The sequence below is a fragment of the Triticum aestivum genome, chromosome 7D (genome assembly GCF_018294505.1).
Source record: "Triticum aestivum cultivar Chinese Spring chromosome 7D, IWGSC CS RefSeq v2.1, whole genome shotgun sequence".
NCBI lineage: Eukaryota > Viridiplantae > Streptophyta > Magnoliopsida > Poales > Poaceae > Triticum > Triticum aestivum.
This window is the reverse complement of record NC_057814.1, coordinates 459,025,919-459,044,776: the sequence shown is the minus strand read 5'-3', so window position 1 is coordinate 459,044,776 and position 18,858 is coordinate 459,025,919. Positions and strand designations below refer to the sequence as shown.

At 45.3% G+C, this 18,858-nt stretch overlaps 3 protein-coding genes across 16 annotated transcripts; 1 reads left to right on the top strand and 2 right to left on the bottom strand.

Moving 5' to 3' along the window:
- Nucleotides 1-4,594: 4,594 nt before the first annotated feature.
- LOC123167300 (uncharacterized) lies at nucleotides 4,595-16,702 on the top strand. 13 transcript variants are annotated; one of them, XM_044585145.1, is made up of 18 exons: nucleotides 4,595-4,867; nucleotides 4,972-5,547; nucleotides 5,641-6,013; nucleotides 6,117-6,896; nucleotides 7,207-7,464; nucleotides 7,653-7,857; nucleotides 7,977-8,045; nucleotides 8,866-9,214; nucleotides 9,297-9,492; nucleotides 9,575-9,667; nucleotides 9,748-10,004; nucleotides 10,095-10,170; nucleotides 10,278-11,753; nucleotides 12,966-13,064; nucleotides 13,551-13,721; nucleotides 15,426-15,508; nucleotides 15,610-15,702; nucleotides 15,815-16,702. In XM_044585145.1, exons 3-13 carry the CDS (start codon nucleotides 6,011-6,013, stop codon nucleotides 10,395-10,397), a joined length of 2,406 nt encoding a protein of 801 aa, XP_044441080.1. In that variant the 5' UTR covers nucleotides 4,595-4,867; nucleotides 4,972-5,547; nucleotides 5,641-6,010; the 3' UTR covers nucleotides 10,398-11,753; nucleotides 12,966-13,064; nucleotides 13,551-13,721; nucleotides 15,426-15,508; nucleotides 15,610-15,702; nucleotides 15,815-16,702. The 13 variants fall into 13 exon arrangements, with proteins under 13 accessions (XP_044441080.1, XP_044441082.1, XP_044441081.1 ...); XM_044585147.1 differs by lacking the exon at nucleotides 13,551-13,721 and having other exon boundaries at nucleotides 10,278-10,316; nucleotides 11,623-11,753; nucleotides 15,610-16,702; XM_044585146.1 differs by having other exon boundaries at nucleotides 10,278-10,316; nucleotides 11,623-11,753; nucleotides 13,551-15,508; nucleotides 15,610-16,702.
- On the bottom strand, nucleotides 11,878-15,590 carry LOC123171168 (uncharacterized). Its single transcript, XM_044588789.1, has 13 exons — nucleotides 15,580-15,590; nucleotides 15,361-15,466; nucleotides 14,580-14,657; nucleotides 14,393-14,492; nucleotides 14,179-14,262; nucleotides 13,965-14,054; nucleotides 13,785-13,889; nucleotides 13,509-13,686; nucleotides 13,128-13,320; nucleotides 12,948-13,046; nucleotides 12,571-12,827; nucleotides 12,405-12,480; nucleotides 11,878-12,291 (listed from the first exon to the last, which is right to left on the bottom strand). Exons 1-13 carry the CDS (start codon nucleotides 15,588-15,590, stop codon nucleotides 12,187-12,189), a joined length of 1,482 nt encoding a protein of 493 aa, XP_044444724.1. The 3' UTR covers nucleotides 11,878-12,186.
- LOC123167302 (uncharacterized) lies at nucleotides 15,853-18,032 on the bottom strand. 2 transcript variants are annotated; one of them, XR_006483889.1, is made up of 4 exons: nucleotides 17,894-18,032; nucleotides 16,944-17,769; nucleotides 16,009-16,828; nucleotides 15,853-15,926 (listed from the first exon to the last, which is right to left on the bottom strand). XR_006483889.1 is itself a non-coding variant. In XM_044585151.1 (4 exons), the coding sequence occupies exons 2-4, from the start codon at nucleotides 17,139-17,141 to the stop codon at nucleotides 16,194-16,196; spliced, it is 741 nt and encodes a 246-aa protein (XP_044441086.1). In that variant the 5' UTR covers nucleotides 17,142-17,769; nucleotides 17,894-18,032; the 3' UTR covers nucleotides 15,966-16,193. The 2 variants fall into 2 exon arrangements, 1 of the variants encoding a protein (XP_044441086.1); XM_044585151.1 differs by lacking the exon at nucleotides 15,853-15,926 and having other exon boundaries at nucleotides 15,966-16,604; nucleotides 16,697-16,828.
- Nucleotides 18,033-18,858: the final 826 nt, after the last annotated feature.

The following is an 18,858-nucleotide window of genomic DNA, read 5'->3' as shown; positions in this document are numbered from 1 at the left end:
GATGGAGATCCACTCTCTCCAACGAGGACCAAAGCCCAGGTGTTCCAGAACCTGAAGAAGGAAGGGCCAGGAGACCGAATCAAAGGCGCGAGCGATGTCCAGCTTGAGAAGGACACGAGGGAGCCGGAGCCTGTGTAGCTGCCTCGCCGTTTGCTGGACTAGGATGAAGTTATCATGCACACTCCTTCCCGCGATGAAGGCGCTCTGATTGGACGAAACCATCTCGCCCAGCCGAGGAGCCAGTCTGAGAGAAAGAACCTTGGCGAAGAGCTTGGCGACAAGGTGAATGAGGCTAATGGGCCGGTAGTCGGTCAGGGAAGCCGCATCTGGTTTCTTGGGGATCAAGGTAATGAGAGCCTCGTTTAGCCTCTGGAATGCACGTCCGTTCAGGGCGTATAGCTTGTCGAAGACGGCACAGAGATCGTGCTTGAGGACATCCCAGCAGGAGCAAAGGAATTCGGCGGTGAACCCATCGGGACCCGGTGCCTTGCCAGAGGGAAGTTTCTTAATGGCCTCCCAAATCTCATCGGGTGAAAACGGCGTTTCGAGCTCAGACAAATCGAAGGAGTCGCAACATATTGAGTCGGTACTTCCGAGTCGCCTTTTTTATTATGAATCCATCATAATCTGTAGTGGAAGATGTGTATACGTGATTCACAAACTTCGGTTTATTATGTTGCGGAGTCGATGCATTTTTTTTCCAGAAACAAATACATCAACGTATAGCCAGAGCTATCTCCTTCCTTCCCAAATATAAATGAATTTCCAAACATCAATGCTTACTAGGAATGAATTATGGCAGAACTAATACTCCTATAAGCATTTTTTCAACATTTATAAATATAAATAGCAATGTGAGGAATAAACATCTGGACATATTAAAAATTATATGAAAAAGATATATCTTAATTGGCTTTGTAATGGCAAGCAAACAAAAGTAGACATCAAAACTAAGTACCAACACATGGGTCCTCTTAGGTGAAACGGCCTTTGTTAGTCCTAATAGTGAAATGTATGGCATACTCATGCCAATGCTTACATATCCTCTAGCATTTGTTTCCACGAAGCAAATTGCCAAGCAACGGCGGCATTTTAATTAATTTGTTCAGTACTGCCATGAAGGCCGACAACTGATATTTGATAATTTTTTCATGTATTCAAACATAAACATTACTATCTGAAAAATTCAGATAGCAGTGTCTCCTTTGTCCCCCATCCCCCTCTTCCCTGCGAGCTCTCAGTGGGCTGCTCGCTCCATTTCGACGCTAGTTGATTCAGAGTGATCTCTTGCACCTGCCTGTATGACTATGTTATGTTACAGGGAGGAAAACCTGTAGAAATTTTTCAAAGAAGTTGGTGCATTCGCATATGCTGTGAAGTGGAGACTGCATCACCTGAGAATTATATGCTACTATATTCACTTCCATAAAGTTGCAACTAACTTCAAGTATGATAGCAAAGTAACAGTAGAATAGAGTGACTACAATAGCAGACATTAGAATATTGACAGTTGAAATATTGCCAGAACAATGGTCGCAGTACATGTTTAAAATATCTAAATGGCAACTTAGCTATTTGTAGCTAATTTGTAACAAAGGTAGTCACGTAGCATGAATGTTAAAAGGAAAATAATCAGACTATTTGGGAGAAATTAATATTGCAGTTCATGAACCTGAACATAATTCAGTGACCATATTAATTCGATATTAAAAGCAACATAGTTTTCGGAACTTAGACAAACTCCACATTCAATTTTGGCTATTTTGAACTCAAAGAAAGGAACTAATTCAGGTCACATACAGATAAAACACATGACCAATGCCATGCATTGGTCAGTCCAAACAGGAAACAACCAAAATAGACGCAATCAAATCAGATTGCAACCATGCAGCCCATGTGCAGGCAGAGGGAATGTCTCAAATCCGATGGGAAATAGTTAGGTCCACCCTGGAGTGCACCCGGTCATATTGCCCACTATTTATCGTGGCAGCATTAAGAATGGCAAATTTACCCGCGGGTACCTGTACCCGCATGGGCAGGGTATGATCACACTTTTATACCCATGGTAGTACCCATACCCTACCCGTTAAGTCATGGGTAGGGTACGGGTACAACCTTCTATCCGTGGGTATACCCATACCCTGCCCGTATGTGAACTAATTTAAGTTTTCATCAATTAATCATTAATTTACGTGACTCGTCTACTCCTATTGAATTATGAGTATGTTGTGATTTCTAAATTTTGATAGTGGCCATTTACTCATCTTCCAGTTACTGAGCTGAGATAATTGATTTCTTTGTCAAATGTGCTATGAATGAGTGTAAAATTGTGAACAACTTATGTACTATTTGTTCTACCCGCTAGGTACCCAATGGGTATGGGTAAAATTTCATACCCGCGGGTACGGGTATGGGTAGAATTTTGTACCCACCTACTATACGGGTATGGATATGGTATTGCTCTACCCTGCCCATACCCTACCCATTGCCATCCTTAGGCAGCATCCCTTTGGTCCGATTTTGGCTGTGAGAAAACTCAAAAAAATAAATCCTAGCTAGGTTTAGAAGGATCCTACCTAGGTTTAGTATATTTAGAATGTGTGAATGCCCCGAGGTTTTTGCAATATCTTTAGTTTTTTACAATGCGGAATAGGATATGTTTCAGACTTAGTGAGTATTGTAGACTATTCTTGTACAGCATTTGCGAACAAAATGTGGTAGTTCACAAATAATGTGGTTCCAATTTTTTTGAGAAGAAGACCATATATAACAGGATCTTCATGACTTCATCTTACTTCTGGTGGTGCAACACATATCATGTAAAAGCAGTGATACTTCCTTTCTGGGTCAGATAGTTGACGAACACGTGACCTTCCCAGAAGATAAGTCCTTGTGGCATCTCCTGGAATCTTCCCATTCTAGTCAAACTGAATCTCAACAAATTTGCCAAAATAACTACAGAATCAAGAAAGTTAAGATGTAAAGCAAGTCTTGTGAAGATAATAAACACACTGAAGTTGCGTAACTGAATTAATAGCCATCCAAGAAGTAAAGGAGGATGCATCACGTTTAGGTTCAGTACCTTGAATTATTATTTTCAACTGTTTTTGCAATGCCGAATGCCTCAATAACAGAGCACGGAGAGTAGTATCGCATCATGTCCAGTGAGTTGAGCTTTGTAGACAAAAGAGCGGGCGACGTTGGCTCTGTTTCACGGTAGTCCGAGATTGAAGGGAGGCATGAGAGAAGGAGGAGATGGGATTGGATCTGAGGATGTGTGTGGTACCCGCGCCATGGTCACCGCCGGAATGGCTACCGCCAGTGCCTGAGATTAAGAGGACATCACAACATTCAGCAAACATCACAGGTGACCGTGAGTGGCACAACTCAGTTCTTGCGAGGATCGTCGAGCATGAGAAGACGCAACCACTGCCGAAGGAGGAGGAGGAGAAGACGCTTACATGCTGGGGTAGTAATGGTGTCGATGTAGTGAAGCCACTGCTCCGGCGCCTATGCCCACGAGATGTACGCAAGCGGGGCGGGAGATGATGCGATGGACGCCCATGATGTCGCACACATCCGACGAACTGAGGCAGCGATGAGGCTGCCTGAGGTCGTACACATCCGCCTGCCTAGGGCTGAACCGTCGCGCGTGCTGGTCGCATGGTGCTCCCACCGGGTAGATGACTGGAGTAAGAGAGGTCGCTTGGACAGGGCGGACAACCGGGGAGTAGAAGCGGACGGTGACCACATCTCGCACGCATCAGTTGAATGCCAACTCGGGCAAGCCCGCCGTGGTCGCCGCCTTGTAGTTGAGAGCCAAGACTCGAGACAGGGGTAAGGAGCGAGCGGACCAAAGCGCCGCTAGGAAAACCGTCGATACGTATCCAATGGGGACATGCTCTCCCGCTGGAGCTCCCGGAGGTGTGCCTCGTCGTTCCACCCGCCGATTACCACTGGCAAGGTGCTCGCAGGAGAACCGACGCCGAGCAGGAACGCTAGATCCTTCGACGGGAGGCGCTCGAGGATGGTCCTCTCGGACGACGACAACGCCATCAGCAGCGACTGCTCCCCCCGCGACCTTCCTATCTCGCACCTGGAGCAGCGCCATAGGCACGTGCCAACGACCTGAAGGCCAATGACAACCGCATGACGCCGAGGAGGCTGGGTCGGCCACTGCGGACCATTATCGCTACACGAAGAACCAACCACGTAATCAACGTAAACGGAAGCAGAGAAAGAAATCCACAGAACAGTTGAGATATAACAGGGAGGAATACGAAAAATGATCGACGCGGACGAGCTCGCGCGCTATCGGTATCTGGAGGCGTTCGTTTCCCCTGAGATGCGTGGTTTTCGTGGTGGGACCGTCTGTTGGTAAGGCGAGTTAATGTGTGTACGTGACGGTCACGGGACGGAGTGGTAGACGGTGTTGGGTCCGACGTTAGAATGCTGTTGACGGTGATTTCGTGACGGGTCGTTTGTTTCCTGTTCTGTACATGTATGTACCGTACCACGGGAAGTGGTCGCGATGGGCGGCCCATCTCCGGCCCAACCGATGTACTTAACCCAGCCCACCTTATGATTCTAACCTATGTCACGGGTACTTGTTTGTTTGTCCCACATTCTATCCCCAAATCGAGAGAAGGAGGAACCCTAGCCGATCCGCCGCCACAGTGTTTCTTTTAGTTCGCCACAAATTGCAGCAAAGAGAACAGTTAGGTCGGATAGATGGCAGATCCAGGTGCTGATCCAGCTGTTTTGCAGATCGTGCCTTGCCCGGACTGTGGCAGGAACGTGGTCACCTACGTAGGCGCGGCGCGGGCAGAACGCCGGCCTGCGATTCTACAAGTGCCGGAATCACAACGTAAGTTCAGTCTATTGGATTTGGTTTTCGCAGTTTTTTTTTCCGATGTTTCTTCTTGCTTAGGTTCTCACGAACGTATGTTTTTTCTCGTGAATCTCTGGCAGCCATCGGGGGGTGGATGCGATTTTTACAGATGGGAGGAAGCCTACGCGGCCCATCTTGCCACAGCACATCCAGTGGGGGCAAATCGGTGCTGGTCAGATGCAGGGCGGGCAGGCGGCTGGAGCTCAAGCTGTGCAGGCGGCGCAGGTTCATCACGTGCAGCAGAACGGAGCGCCGGAGGTGTCGCAGGCTGCATCCTTGGCAAGTACGGTGGCAGGATACATGCTGGCGGCGGCTCCAGTCGCCGGTCGTCAGGGTGGCATCGTCGCCGATGCTGCATCCATAAATCTGGTGGCGTCGGTAGCAAATCTAGTGATTGGCGTGGCCATTCTGATGCTGCTGGTTGCGGATGTTGTCTTGCGCGTGCTGAACTAGGTGTCGTGGTGAAGATGCGAGAGAGACTCGCTGGCATTAGTGCTAAGTGCTATGTAAATTAAGCTACTAAGTACATGTGTTAGGTGGTCAAAGTGTGTTGGTGAGCACCGAGCGATGCTGTACCCATGAAGCGCACAGTGACGGTGTACTTTTGGAGGTGTACTGCTTATGGTGTACTAGCGTCATCCAAATATTACGAAATGGTATCATGTTTAACTCCAGCAAAACATTTATCAAGTATTATCTTGCTTATAGGTTAAGCTTATGTTGATTGGTTTATGTGCGAGAAAGTGCAGATGTGGGCATTTTCTCGGAGCCTTTGTGTATGGTGAAGAAGCGAAGCGGGCTGTCTTGTAGAGGCTGCGCATGTCTGAAAGGTGTCGGCCCTAGCGTACTGCAACTGAGTTTGTCTTCTATCCCATGGCCGGTCATCTCGTGGGCCGGCCCATGGGTCCACTGGCCTCTTATCCGCGTCCCAGCCCTACTTTTGTGTGGCTCACCTACCTCTGTGAATGGTTTTCTATTTGCGGTCTTCAGAGGAGGAGCTGCAGTTGAAAACAAGGTGACCAGATCTGGTGGCCATCAGGCAGCTGCTGTCGCCGGCGGTGGTGGAAGTTTTGAAGCTTCTTAGGTGCAGGGCTACGCGCGTCGTCGTGGCTGTATTCGATGGTAAGTTTTCTCATTTAGGAGAACCAAGTATGTTTGGATACAGTTTTCCATATCTTTTAGTAGCGAGATCTGGTGAGCATCCACTGCCTATGCACTGTTGTAGATGGACGAAGAAGAGGAGAAAGAGGGTTTGTCTGATGGCATGGAGTGTGAGGAGGAGATGGAAGAGAGCTTGCCGGAGGCGGGGGATCTACGTGTTTTGCCAGAAGATCAGCCGGTCATTACATCTCGTCAGTCAGTCAAGCGTGTTGTAGATGCAGTTAGCAAATTTGATGAATACAAGAGATGGCTCGTATCTGAGATTGGATTTGGTGGAATCCTGAAGTTGCCGATGATTACAAGGATGGATCTGAAAATGAGTGTTTGGGTCATGAGGAAGGTAAATGCTCGGTGTCGTGTAATTGAAATAGATGATGACAAGAAGATTGCTTTCACAGTCGAAGATTTCCACAAGGTATTCGACATCCCGTGTGGGAACCGAGACGTGAGTGGCAGGGATGCACAAATTGCTGCTCCGGCAATCCAGTTCATAAAGCGTACAATTGGTATGGATGGTTCAGTTGCTCAGAATTTGAAAGCGGTTGAAAGCTTTATAAACAGAGAGCTTTCTGAGGACTCTAGTAAGATGGAGAAGGATTGCTTTCAGATTGCATTTATAATTTTTGTGATGGGTTACCTGATAGCACCGTGCACGAAGTATGACTCGATGACAATTGATTTCTGGGGTGCTCTAGCTAACCCGGAGTTGATTGCACAATTCAATTGGTGTGAGTATGGTATCCAGAAGCTTCTGGCAGCTGTATCGAAGGTGCAGAGTGATTATCAAAGCAAAGCAGCCACGGTCCATCTGTTTGCCTGCCACTTCTTCTTCCAGATGTGCAAGGTGTTTATAGTCATTACATATTGCCTTGATATTTTTTTAGGTGGTAATGTTTGTTAGTGAATTTTTTTGCAATTTTCGTTTTGGACAGATATTCTTGCTCGATAACATTGAGCTTGGGTTGTTCAACATGCCACACACTGTATTCCCGCGCGTGCAACGATTTGAACAGAAAACACTCAGTCTTATGTCCCTGCAGGGGTACGGTTTTTATTTTTATGGGCCAAGATTCACTCAGGGGAAGTTATTCCTGGAAAAGCCGTGACTATTTGACTCATGGTTTTCTTTATTTTTCACCTTTTTTTCTAAGCAGTTGCGCCCGGCGGACCAAGTTTGCTATACGCGGTCGGATGTGAGGAGCCAAGGCTTCATTGATGCCGATGTAACGTCAGCCTCAGGGAGATACCCAAATGTTGAGGTGTCTGTCAGGATGAAACAGCGGACTCCGGAATTGGTTGTACCTGCAACAACGACACGAGCAGACTCACTAGGTGATGCGAGGTCGGCGTATCATTCTCTTGGTCCGAGGGATTTTGCAAATCATCTTCGACGGACTTGCCACGGTGATCCGGTATGTTTTGTTTTGTGTGGAGAGTTGCCGATATGATGGTTGGGAGGGGGGTTTGGGGGGTTGGGGGGTGTGGTGGGGTGGTGGTTGTTGCTGTGGCCTTTCTATTTTATTGATGATCTTTGTGTGGAGGACTGCTGAGTGGATGAGTGTATGCTTGCTATGTTTCTGAAGCAGCGTGCAATTTTCAGGTTCTCGAGGAGCTGAGCCTGATGCTGAAACAACAGAATGCAAAGTGCACGCTGAGCATGTCGTTGCTGCGGAATAGGATGCAGGCCGACATGCTTAGTTTTGCTGATAGAATTGTATCACTTGTTCGGGATCGATGCAGATGTTGTGAGAAGCGCGGCAGGTCAAAGTGTATTTCTTTGAATTGGTCCGACAAGTCATCCGAAGGTATACTTTTTTTAATGAATTTGATTCAAGCTTGTTGAAAATTACCAGGGCGCACGCTGCTCGTTTTTATGATGAGGTAGTGTCACCATTTGCGTTGTTTTGCCTTTTGGATGGTGCAGATGCGCAGGGTATAGAGCAGAAGGCGTTATGGACGGTTGCTCGTCGTCTCGAGATGTCTGATGAGGAAGGTACTGTAGCTGTGTTAATATCATGGAGCTCACACTAGATTGGATATATGGTAATTCAATTTTGGTGTTGTAGGTGGTAGTGGAAGCAAGGATGGTTGTCAACAAAAAGTTAGAAAGAAGATACGGGTTGGTACTGAATAAGGATGGCAATGGGTAGGGTCTGGGCAGGGTAGAGCAATACCATATCCATACCCGTATAGTAGGTGGGTACAAAATTCTACCCATACCCGTACCCGCGGGTATGAATTTTTACCCATACCCATACCCGACGGGTACCGTACCCATTGGGTACCTAGTGGGTAGAACAAATAGTACATAAGTTGTTCACAATTTTACACTCATTCATAGCACATTTGACAAAGAAATCAATTATCTCAGCTCAGTAACTGGAAGATGAGTAAATGGCCACTATCAAAATTTAGAAATCACAACATACTCATAATTCAATAGGAGTAGACGAGTCACGTGACAAATTAATGATTAATTGATGAAAACTTAAATTAGTTCACATACGGGCAGGGTATGGGTATACCCACGGGTAGAAGGTTGTACCCGTACCCTACCCATGACTTAACGGGTAGGGTATGGGTACTACCCATGGGTATAAAAGTGTGCCCATACCCTGCCCATGCGGGTACGGTACCCGCGGGTACCCGTACCCATGGGTAAAATTGCCATCCTTAGTACTGAAGAAGCGGGAGGTGAGCAGAGCATGTTATTTTCTGTGTGCGTCTGTATGTACATAATGCTATGTGTAGTTTGTCCTGTTTTGAAGTTGGGTCTGACATTTGCTCACATGGGGGTGTCATGCTTGCGACAGATCTGAAGATGGGCTCACCAGAGCACCTAGACGCGGCACCTGTGTATGATAATCCAGTGGTTGACAACCAAGTCATGGAAGAAAGGAACCCAACACTAGATATAATTGGACTTTATGCGCAGGTAATTGTTGATACGGTTTGTAGTCTGTATGACACTGCTGAAGAAGAGCCGAATGTAGTCTATTTTGGGAATATGGAAGCGACGTTGCCCAAAAGGAAGTATGCGATGTCTGCAAGTTTTACACGCAGCCCATGGCTAAGTGGGTGTCTACCACAGCCTCCGCCAATCTCTTTGGTGAACAAGTTCAGCACGTGGATTTCCAGGGACAATGATTCTGACCTCGACAGGTAAGAATAGTTTTTTTCACGGTTTCTCATATCAGTGTTGCACAGGAGAATAAGGTGGCTAATTTTTGTATGTTGTATTCAGTCTCTGGTTTGAGCACAAATTCCCGCGGATGCTACGTGTAAATGCCGCATGTGTGAAGCAGCAATTTTTCGGGGCTCATCCACTTGAGCACGAGGTAGCTGTGCTTGCACTAAGGAGGTTTAATCAGCTTGATGTCGAAGCCCAAGCTGTGTCCAAGTATCTTTTGTGGAGGGAAGTTCTTGAACCGGATTTCTCGGTCAGTATTTGTTTTGCACATAGATGCTTTTTGTTTCGGTCAGCACTTCTTGGTTAGTATTTTGTTTTTTTTGGCCAAACAGACACATGCTCTTGCCGGGGAAAAGGTTGCACATATCAAGGCGGTGCAGTTGCAAATTGCACATGCGCACCATGACATAACTGCATGCCAGACGGTAATTACCTGGTCATGTTTTGCCTAATAGGTGGCAGTTTTGCATGCATCCAAGTCTTACGTAGGGTGTGTTGCCTGCAGTTCTATACCCCAGTCATTCTTGATCATGGATGGGCAGCATATATGTGGGACATGATCAGGAAGGAGATTCAAATTCTTGATCCGTTGTGTGCTCAGCCTGTGGGAGCAGAAAAGCGGCATGCGACGCACCAGGAGGCTGTGTCTCAGATACATGAAGCATTGTTCAGTTGTCTCAATGAGTTCTTTGCAAGATGGCATTGTACATCAGATAGATGGAAGCGCAAGTCCCCAAAGATAACACGTGAGGTTTTCACAAGGTAAACATGGAAGCACATTTCTCCTTATTTTTGACTTGAAGGATGGATGTAAGTTGTGGGGGTGTTTTTTGTTTGCATGTCTCAATTCAGGGATGAGTCTGGAATGTGCATGTTGCATGCAATTAGGCACTATGATGGGGAAAAGATGACGTGGCCACTGACGAAGGTAAGTGCATTTCCCATTAGAACACTATGTTGTAATCTTTGTTGCAGTTTATTTGTTTTGTCAGTGTAGATATTTGTTATATGCATGGTTTTGATGAAAATGTGCAGAGGAATTTGGATACTTTCCGACAAACAACTGTTTTCGAGGTATTTCGTCTGCAGGATGAGCAAGGGAATTTTGTTGCTGATCATGTCTTACGGGCTGCTCTTGAAGAAGATGAGGAATGATCTCATCTGTTTGATTGTGTCTTGTGTGGACTTAGGATTTGAGGACGAAGGATGATATGTGTGATGTGTTGCATGACTCTTGCATGGAAGCATGTAGTTTTCTAAATTAGGATTGTTGATGACGTGGCAACCTTTTTAAGTATGTGGACGTATGTTATGTATGGATCTTGTGTTATTTGTGGTTGAACTGATATGATTTTAAGTTTTTTCGTAACTAGATTGTAGTACATTTTCTGTCATACAAAGGAATCTTCGGAATGAGTGATTTACATATCTAGAGACGAACGAGAATTTTTTCATATCGTTTCAGGATGTCGGCATAGGGGAGTTTTATTTTATGTGTAAGTGCGAATGTCGAGTGAGTACTGGATGGGCGTGAAGAAATGCATTTTAAAAGATTTGTAGTTAAGATTTTGTTTACAAGTGATGCGTAATTAGGATTGCTATCCAATTTTTTTAAGATGTGCGGTTACAACTTCCAATGTCAAAAGTAGGTCAGCGACGAATTTTTTTTTGTAGTAGCATATGTTGCAGACTGATGGCAGTCTTTTTTTTATGGTTTATGTTGGCTTGTCAAGTTTTTTGCTTCATATGTATTTCGCTCTTGGGGAAATATAAATCATTTATTTTCGCACAAGTGTATTTTGGTTTTTTTTATGAACTAGTAAATGGTTGGAATGTGTTTGGTGCACTTTCTAGAGAGAAAATAATCGAGCCGTATATAATTCTTTCCAAGTAGGTTTAGGCCCATTTGTTTTGCCAGAATCTGGGGATTCTCCCAGAATCCGACCTTTACCCAGCTTCTCCCAGAATCTTTGAGCCCCATTTGTTTTCAATCTTGTCTAATTAGAACCTAACTAGATAGGATTGTAAAACAAACAGGGCTCAAAGATTCTGGCAGAAGCTGGGTAGGGGGTCGGATTCTGGTAGAATCTGGGATTCTGGCAAAACAACTGGGCCTTAGTCAGAGATACTTACTATTACGTTTGCGATGCCAGCATGTGAATGTTGTTTGCTTCATACGTAGTGTGGTTTATAGGAAAGGCAGTCCAAGTTATTAACAATTTTTTTCAGTTATTTTTTTAGAAGTTTTTAATGGAATTATCTTTTTACATCATCTCGAGTGTGTTGTGGAAAGAAGTGTTTATTCTGAATGTGGCACATCTGCTTCGATATACTTTGAATTTTATAGATTTGTTCACACACACGCATCCATGTTTTGTAGGAAAAATTATCTTGAAATTTGCAATTCCTTGAGAAAGAGGCAATCTTGGATTGGATCTTTGTATTTTTTGGCGGCACCCACAGCTTGAAGATATCTGACATGCGGGGCGTTTGCCAGCCGTCGTGCACGAGGTGGGTGCAAGTATGATAACGTGCTTTTACATGTTGCCGAAAGTTGTTCTACTATTTTTAATGAAAAAAACATACCAACATACTTGAAGTGTAGACGAGCAAACTTTTTACCGTGGGCAACATATGTAAGATAAGCATACTAGTTCATTAGATGCTGATAGGGCCAAATGAGCATAGTAACAGTCGTAGTCTTGGCCCATATTACAGACATAAGTCTTTGGAATGAAAGAGGAGCTAATTAAGCTTAGCAGCCATAGTCTTGGCACATATTACAGATAGAAGTCTTGTAAACCAAAGTTGGATACATAAGCAGAAATAGTTGTGGTGACACTATTATCTGCTACCTGAACCATAGGTTCGATACTTGATGAGGTGAAATAGATAGGTTGATGAAATGCTCGATGGCTCACATCTACCTGTCTTGGATCAACTTTTACTCTAGGATCCGAGCATAGAGGTTGTTCGGGAAGTCACCCCTGTTGCCATTCAGTCTCAGTGCTTCATACGCCATCTCCTTGCGCAGATGTTTAATCAGGTCCTGAGAAGCATAGTATGGTTAGTTATGCTCAATAGGTAACTCAAGTTCAGAAGCAGTTTGACTCAATAGGTAACTCAAGTTCAGAAGCAGTTTGACAATGAGTGGCAGCATACATCTGTAGGAGCCGTGTGCAACATAACTCCATCGAACTCCCGAATGTAGTGTATGACGTAGAACCCGCTATCGGCTCTGAATTGTTTTTGGCGAAAGTTAGGGCAATAATCTAAATAAATAGGCATCCAGGAGTTTAGTTCAGGGTTTTATGGGATATGGCTTGACCTGTCGGAGTTGCGGTGGTGAATGCCACTGTTGTATTTGTAAGTCCATGGATAAGTTGTGAAATGCCAATTAGGATACCATTCACGGAGGCACTTGCAAAGGCAGTGGAGCATAAATCCAGCGTTCTCCCTGTGTTTCCTCTCCACATCATCCCTCCTAGATGAGGCCATCATTGGATCCATGACATGCAGTGTTCTCTCATTTATGTCAACCTCATAAACGCACCAGCCCCCGTCGACAACGAGTACTATCATGAACTGTAAAACAATAAGGGAGATGTTAGTTCTTGTTATTGGGCGTTTAACTTGAAGCCCTCCTCATCATGTGCTTGCTCCTTTCTTCATAGTTACGAGTGTGTGGATTTTGCTGGTGCTTACCTTTTTTGTTTCTTCCAGTTTGTAGGGGAGTTTGGTTGCATCGAACATTGAGAAGAATCTGTCTATGTTGGGATTCTCCGGGTTGTTGGCGAATTCCTCCTGCAAGCAGCAGCAGAAGTAAGTCATTTTAGCAAGAGTGAAAGCTTTTTTATTTTATGAAAAGTGTTTTATGAGACTAACCGCAAAACATGGGCCAATTATGCTTCTCCAGCGAGGTTTTCTGTTTGGGTACAATTTGTTGTTCTTTGTGGTTAGAACATGAACAACTACTTTCATGCCATTGTTCTTCATTATTTTTCCTGCTCCATAACTCCGGTAGATAGCATGGCCCGTCATATCCAGGCATAAGGGGGTTTTCAACGAAATCCATTTCCTGTTGATAGCATGGAAACGTTTTGGTCAGGTATATAGTATAGTTTTTTGGTGCCACAAGCTGTGACAACGAATATAGGCATTAATAAATTTATGATGCAGTTGGTAAATTTTGATATATGTTGCTCAAGATAGGGAACTAGTTTGAATGAAAAGACAATTGTGATATAATAAGGAGCAGTGCATGACCTCTCACGATCAGTATCTTTTGTATTTTCCATATTCTGGTAGGAGTCATAGACATTGAAGTAAGAGGGCTGGTCTGCTATTATCCTCAGAAATCTTGCAACCTCAACGTCTGGCTCGATCTTTGGTGTTGCTGAAATGGGCAGGTCATCGCCGGTCGCTTGGCAGTTGCTAGGACCATCTGAATTAGAAGTCAGCAGGTTTCTGTTGTTAGAGGTATGTTGGTTGTTGCAGATGAAGTTATCGTAGCCAACTGGATGTGAGTTTGATTGAACTTACCATCGCTGATCAGGTACGGAGTCAGAGATGTATTTGTAGGATGAGCGCATATATTTTCATGTGAGTCTGTGTTTGGAGAAGGAGATGTGCTTCTGCGATCTGCAACTGGAAATTTGTTTATTTTTTCTCTGCAGTCCTGATGATGTTTTGCACAAAGGTGTAAAGACAGGAGAATGGTACCTTCATCTGGGTATTCTTTTTGCATCCCAGTAGTGTCAGCTGCATTTGCTGGGAGAGGTGTGCTGTTTGGGAAGCTCGCCCGCGTGGTATCTGCTGAGTAGTGAGTAGAGTTTAGAAAGATGAGTCATATCTTCGACCAATTTGGCTGATCACCACAAATGGAAAGGAACAGAAAGGTTATAAGCTATGATGAAGCATTAGAAGCTGGCTGTACCTTTGGCAGGGATTTCATCAGTAGCAGAGGCAGACACAACATTGCCATTATTTGTATTCTGTGGACCCGTATGCCCATCAACATCTGCATCGGTTGGAGTTGTATGGAAGTGAGTCACAATATTACCGAAGCATTAAATCATTGCACTGGATGAGGCAATCAAGAAATTATGCTTTCATCAATCAGTATTGCGCATTGACGGTGAGGGAAGTACCTCTGTTGTGGATCAGTGTATGAACATTTTCTGCTTGAACGGTAGCACCATCTCCAGTAGTTGGAACCAGTGGTAGCACAGAAACTTGCACAGCCGGCAACTGCTAAGGAAGCCAGTTAGTTTTGTTGCTGTTGGTACAATGGATTTATTTTTATTTGGCAGATCATAGATGGGTTTAAAGTGTTACCTTCTGCAAGCAGGTCATCATGGTGACTTGAATTGCACATAGCTGTTGCTGGACTTGAATCCCAAAGTGGTGGATTTCCTGCCATGGCATCGGATGCAAAGTCAATACATGGTAAATGAGCATGAAGATGAAAATTAGATAGTGTATCACTTTCGAGAAGTGCATTGTAAATAGTCAAGGTGATGATGCACCTGAAGCCATGGGCGTTTGTGTCGTTGCTGCATCTTGCATGGCTAGGGTCAGTGATGGAGAATTTGCAGGAATTTGTTGGCATGATGGTCTTGTGGTCACTGCAGCGATGGATGGAATTGATGGGGTGCCTGCATTTTTTGTTAGTTCAAGCTCGGTTAATCTGAGTTTACAGTTGCAGTATAGTTGCAGCAATTAAACAAAGCTGCTCAGAGTACTTTCACTAGAAGGAAAGTCAACCTGCAAGCTGCTGATCAAGTATAGCACAAATGGCACTCTGTGAGCGTTCTCGACGCTTGTATGCAACTACACGATCTTTGTATTTAGTAATCCTTGAAGGACCTGGTTCAGAACAGAGTAAGAGCTAGAGTTAATGATGATGAAACTTAGAATATGACAACAGGAAAGCATGCAACGATATAAGCTTGGCTAACCTGAAAGATGTCTGTGACGAGCAGTTTGGCGATTATTACTAGTCTGCGTAGTTGGATCAGGGGCTGATCTCGCTGTTTTAGGTCCCTCACTGTGAGGTGGTTGGACAGCAGTAGACATTTTGTATTTCTTATACCCTGTTATATTTTCAGCGCCTGACCTTTGACGTTTTACTGGCCATGCTGGTTTTTTTGCGACTTCCGTCACATATTTCCGTCTCCGCAGATGGTAAGGTGGTTCTGGGCAATGTGGTGATAAGAGCACACCTGCAGAAGCACAGAGATTAGAGATGTGAGCAGAACGATCAGGTAGTTTTGAAAACCTTTTTTTGCACTGAAGATCATGGAATGTATGTTTTGCATTTACAATGTTGTTTTACTTATGTCTCATGGCTGAATCTTTTTTACAGAGATGTCATTAAAACGAAGAGCACGGGGTGCAAGGAGGCAGGAGGCGTCTCTTATGATAAGATTCTGTGATGCTCCAACAATACGTGGTTCAGGTAGACGAGCTTCAGGAGTCCTCTCAAGATAGTTTTCTGTGTGATTTGTTGATGGAACGAGATTTAGTCTAATTGTCTTGATTGATGCACCTTTCTTGTTGGAGAGAAACAGAAACGGTGGATAAATTTTTCATAAGGTATTGAGACTTTACCGGCCAGCTGAAGAAGTGTTTCAGCGCATGCATTTGCATGTGGAGACTCCATAGGGTGCTGTGTCTGCAAGGCTGTATTAGGAAACCAATATATAAGTTAGAGATTGTACATAGGATAGCCGACTTTCACCAACAGGAGCAAGACAAGACGTACGGGTTATGAATGTTGGACTAGAAAGATGGGCAACATTCCCAGTGAAGGATCGCTCCCCTCTGCGTGCTTCTGCTAAGGCTTGTTCTTGAGGAAGACTCGGTGATGGCACATCTTGTCGTCCTGGTACACCTACGAAAATTCAAGGTTTGGCGTCAGAAGAAGAGGCGTACATGATAAAGTGCAGATTAGTTTGGTATGAGAACATACGTACCCTGGGTAACTACTAGTGCTGTAGCTGTGCAATCCAGAGGGCTGGGGTTTAGATGCATAGCATGTGTGTTAAGGCGAGCTTTTTCTGCAGCAGCAAGTCGGTTCATGAACTCTTTGTACATGGCAGAGGCGACTGAAGATAGGTCGCTGGAAATATGGTTAACAATGCTGCTGCAACGTTCTTGGTGTTGTGCTGACAGGATTTGCCCTGGAGGTGTGTGATTTCTAGCGAAATGAATTGCGGTTTTTCTGATCTGATTGCAGACCACAGAGCTGATGAACTGATTAGCAGTAGCCTGGACAGTGTGCATTGAAATCATGCTCGCCTGTAGTAGGATCGGATGTATATACCATCTAGTCTCTGACAGTGCCCCTTCAGCTTTTGTCTGCATATTTTGTTAACAATTATAATTGTAGTCATGTATAATTTGCATGGCAATGAAACAAACTCGTGAAAAAAGAGAGCAAAAAGTGTCACCTTGAATCTGTGTTTTGGATCCCTTGCGAGAATAAATATTTCTCTTAGGATTTCCGTTGAGTATGCAGATATACGCGGCCAAACATTTGGCGTCATGCTAGTTTGAAAATCCATCCACTCAGCGAAGAACGCCTGAAAGAATGAGGACAAGAAACAGAGCATCAGCTTTTTGGCAATCATAGACAAGGATGAAAAAGGACAAACGCTTTTTGCATTAGCCATGCACGCACGTAGAGCGATTCCATACCTGAAGCACGAGTTGGAATCCTCCCATGAGGCAGACACCTATTTTGTCCTTGTGGTGATGCTGCACACGTTTTGCGTTTAGCATGATGTTGTCAACTATGTACTTCCCCCAGTTGAATGATCCGATAATATCTGGATTTGTGACGCAATGTAGTATTTCATCTGGGACATACGTAGAGTTGGCCTGAGGTGCAACCATCGTGGCACATACCAGCCGTGTGTAGCCCACGTTGGCTGGATCCAAGTCTTTTTTTATCTTCGGAACGCGGATCTATGCCTCTAACCACCGAAAAAACCTCGGAAACCTTGATTTCCCCCCTAAGTGAACTATCTAAACCCAGCAGCTTCCGCACGGCCTGTCGTTCTGATCTAAAATCCAGGTTCTCTACACCTACGAGGATGGTTGTAGACCCTGACTTAATCCCCGTAATATACTCTATTGTTGGGTCATCTAGGACCCTAAACTCCCCATCTGGAAACTTGAGGGCTCTTTTTTCCGTGTCGACGCACATGAGGAGAGTCCAGTACATTTTATTATCCTCACCACAGGCACTGCGGACTGTCAACAGGGATCCCAACCCGGTTTTTGTCACCTGAGGGTAAAGCATCGGCGACAGGGAGCTCAGGTAAGAAGCAGTGAAGCCGCATCGTACCGACGGAATGTCGTTGGGATCGGATCCTTCCAACCCGGTTGGTTTGTGAGGGCCGCTACCCTTCCTCCTCGGCGCCAGCTCGACGTCTTCAGCCGCCCCATCTGGATCTGCTTCGAAGTTGTTCGCTTCCTCGAGGGGAGCCATGGTATGTGCGCACGGTGGACGAGCTAAGCGCTGCATTAAAACATGGAGCCACAGATCGGATGAGAAGGTAGCTCAGATGCAGATTTTGGATGAGCATGCAACAGTGAAAAGTGTGCAAGACATAGATGAGAACAATGGAAAGGCAGCCAGCTACCTCTTCGCCCGCACGAGGGTGCAGTTTTCCGAATCGGATGTCAGCGCGGAGTCGATCTCAGTCTCGGCGGAGGAAAGAGGAGCGCAGAGGAAAGACCGAGGAGCTCTTAGGAGCGCTTGGGGAAGAAGGAACAGCAAGTGGACTGGAGCAGAGCAACTCTGTTCGGATGCAGTAGATAAGGTAGGAGAGGGCTTCGGCAGTGGAGGCACGAGTTGCTGTACCACGGCTCAGAGTTGTTTGGGCCCAGTCACAGTGAGCTATCGTTCGCGCGTTCCCACGGGGTGCGATGACTTCCAACGCACGTTTCCTAATTTGTATCGACGGCGCGCGATGCAGCCAGGGGTAGAAAGGGGAAAGATTGGCACGTGGCTAGGCATCCCTGAGCAGAAGCTGGTGTGCTGGACACGAGTTGCGAGCGAACGCCGCACAACCGGATTCCAGTTGTGGGTTGGTCAGCTTCAATAATGCCAATCGCTCCTCGGGAGAGGATTGCTCCAGGTACTGTAGCAGCAGTGCAACATGGTGGGTTTGGTCGGATTTGTCAGCCACCGGTTCTCTTGGATTTCTCGGTCCCCTTCGGCCTGTATGCTGCATGCACACATGCATAGACTTTTCTACGGCAGGGGGTGCCATTAGGACACGCGATTAAAACACGACGCCCATGGCACGGCGCGCTTAAAAGTAATCGGGGTTGTTAGTGTGCTTCCAGTTTTGGCAACATCATGTCATAATCCACCTGGGTTTTTTGTATTAATACGGGATGGGTGCCGCGGCAGTGTCTGGTTAAATTGGCCGCGCAAGCCGTTAATGATGATTTTCCCGATTTTATTTAAAATCATTGAAACTTGTTCATTGCTAAATGCATTAGGGCACAGCAAAAGGCTAATATTTTATTTCAGGAGTACAAATGTTTGCGGAGTTAATGGTGTATTTTGCCATCCATGAAGTTAGTGGAATTGTGTAAA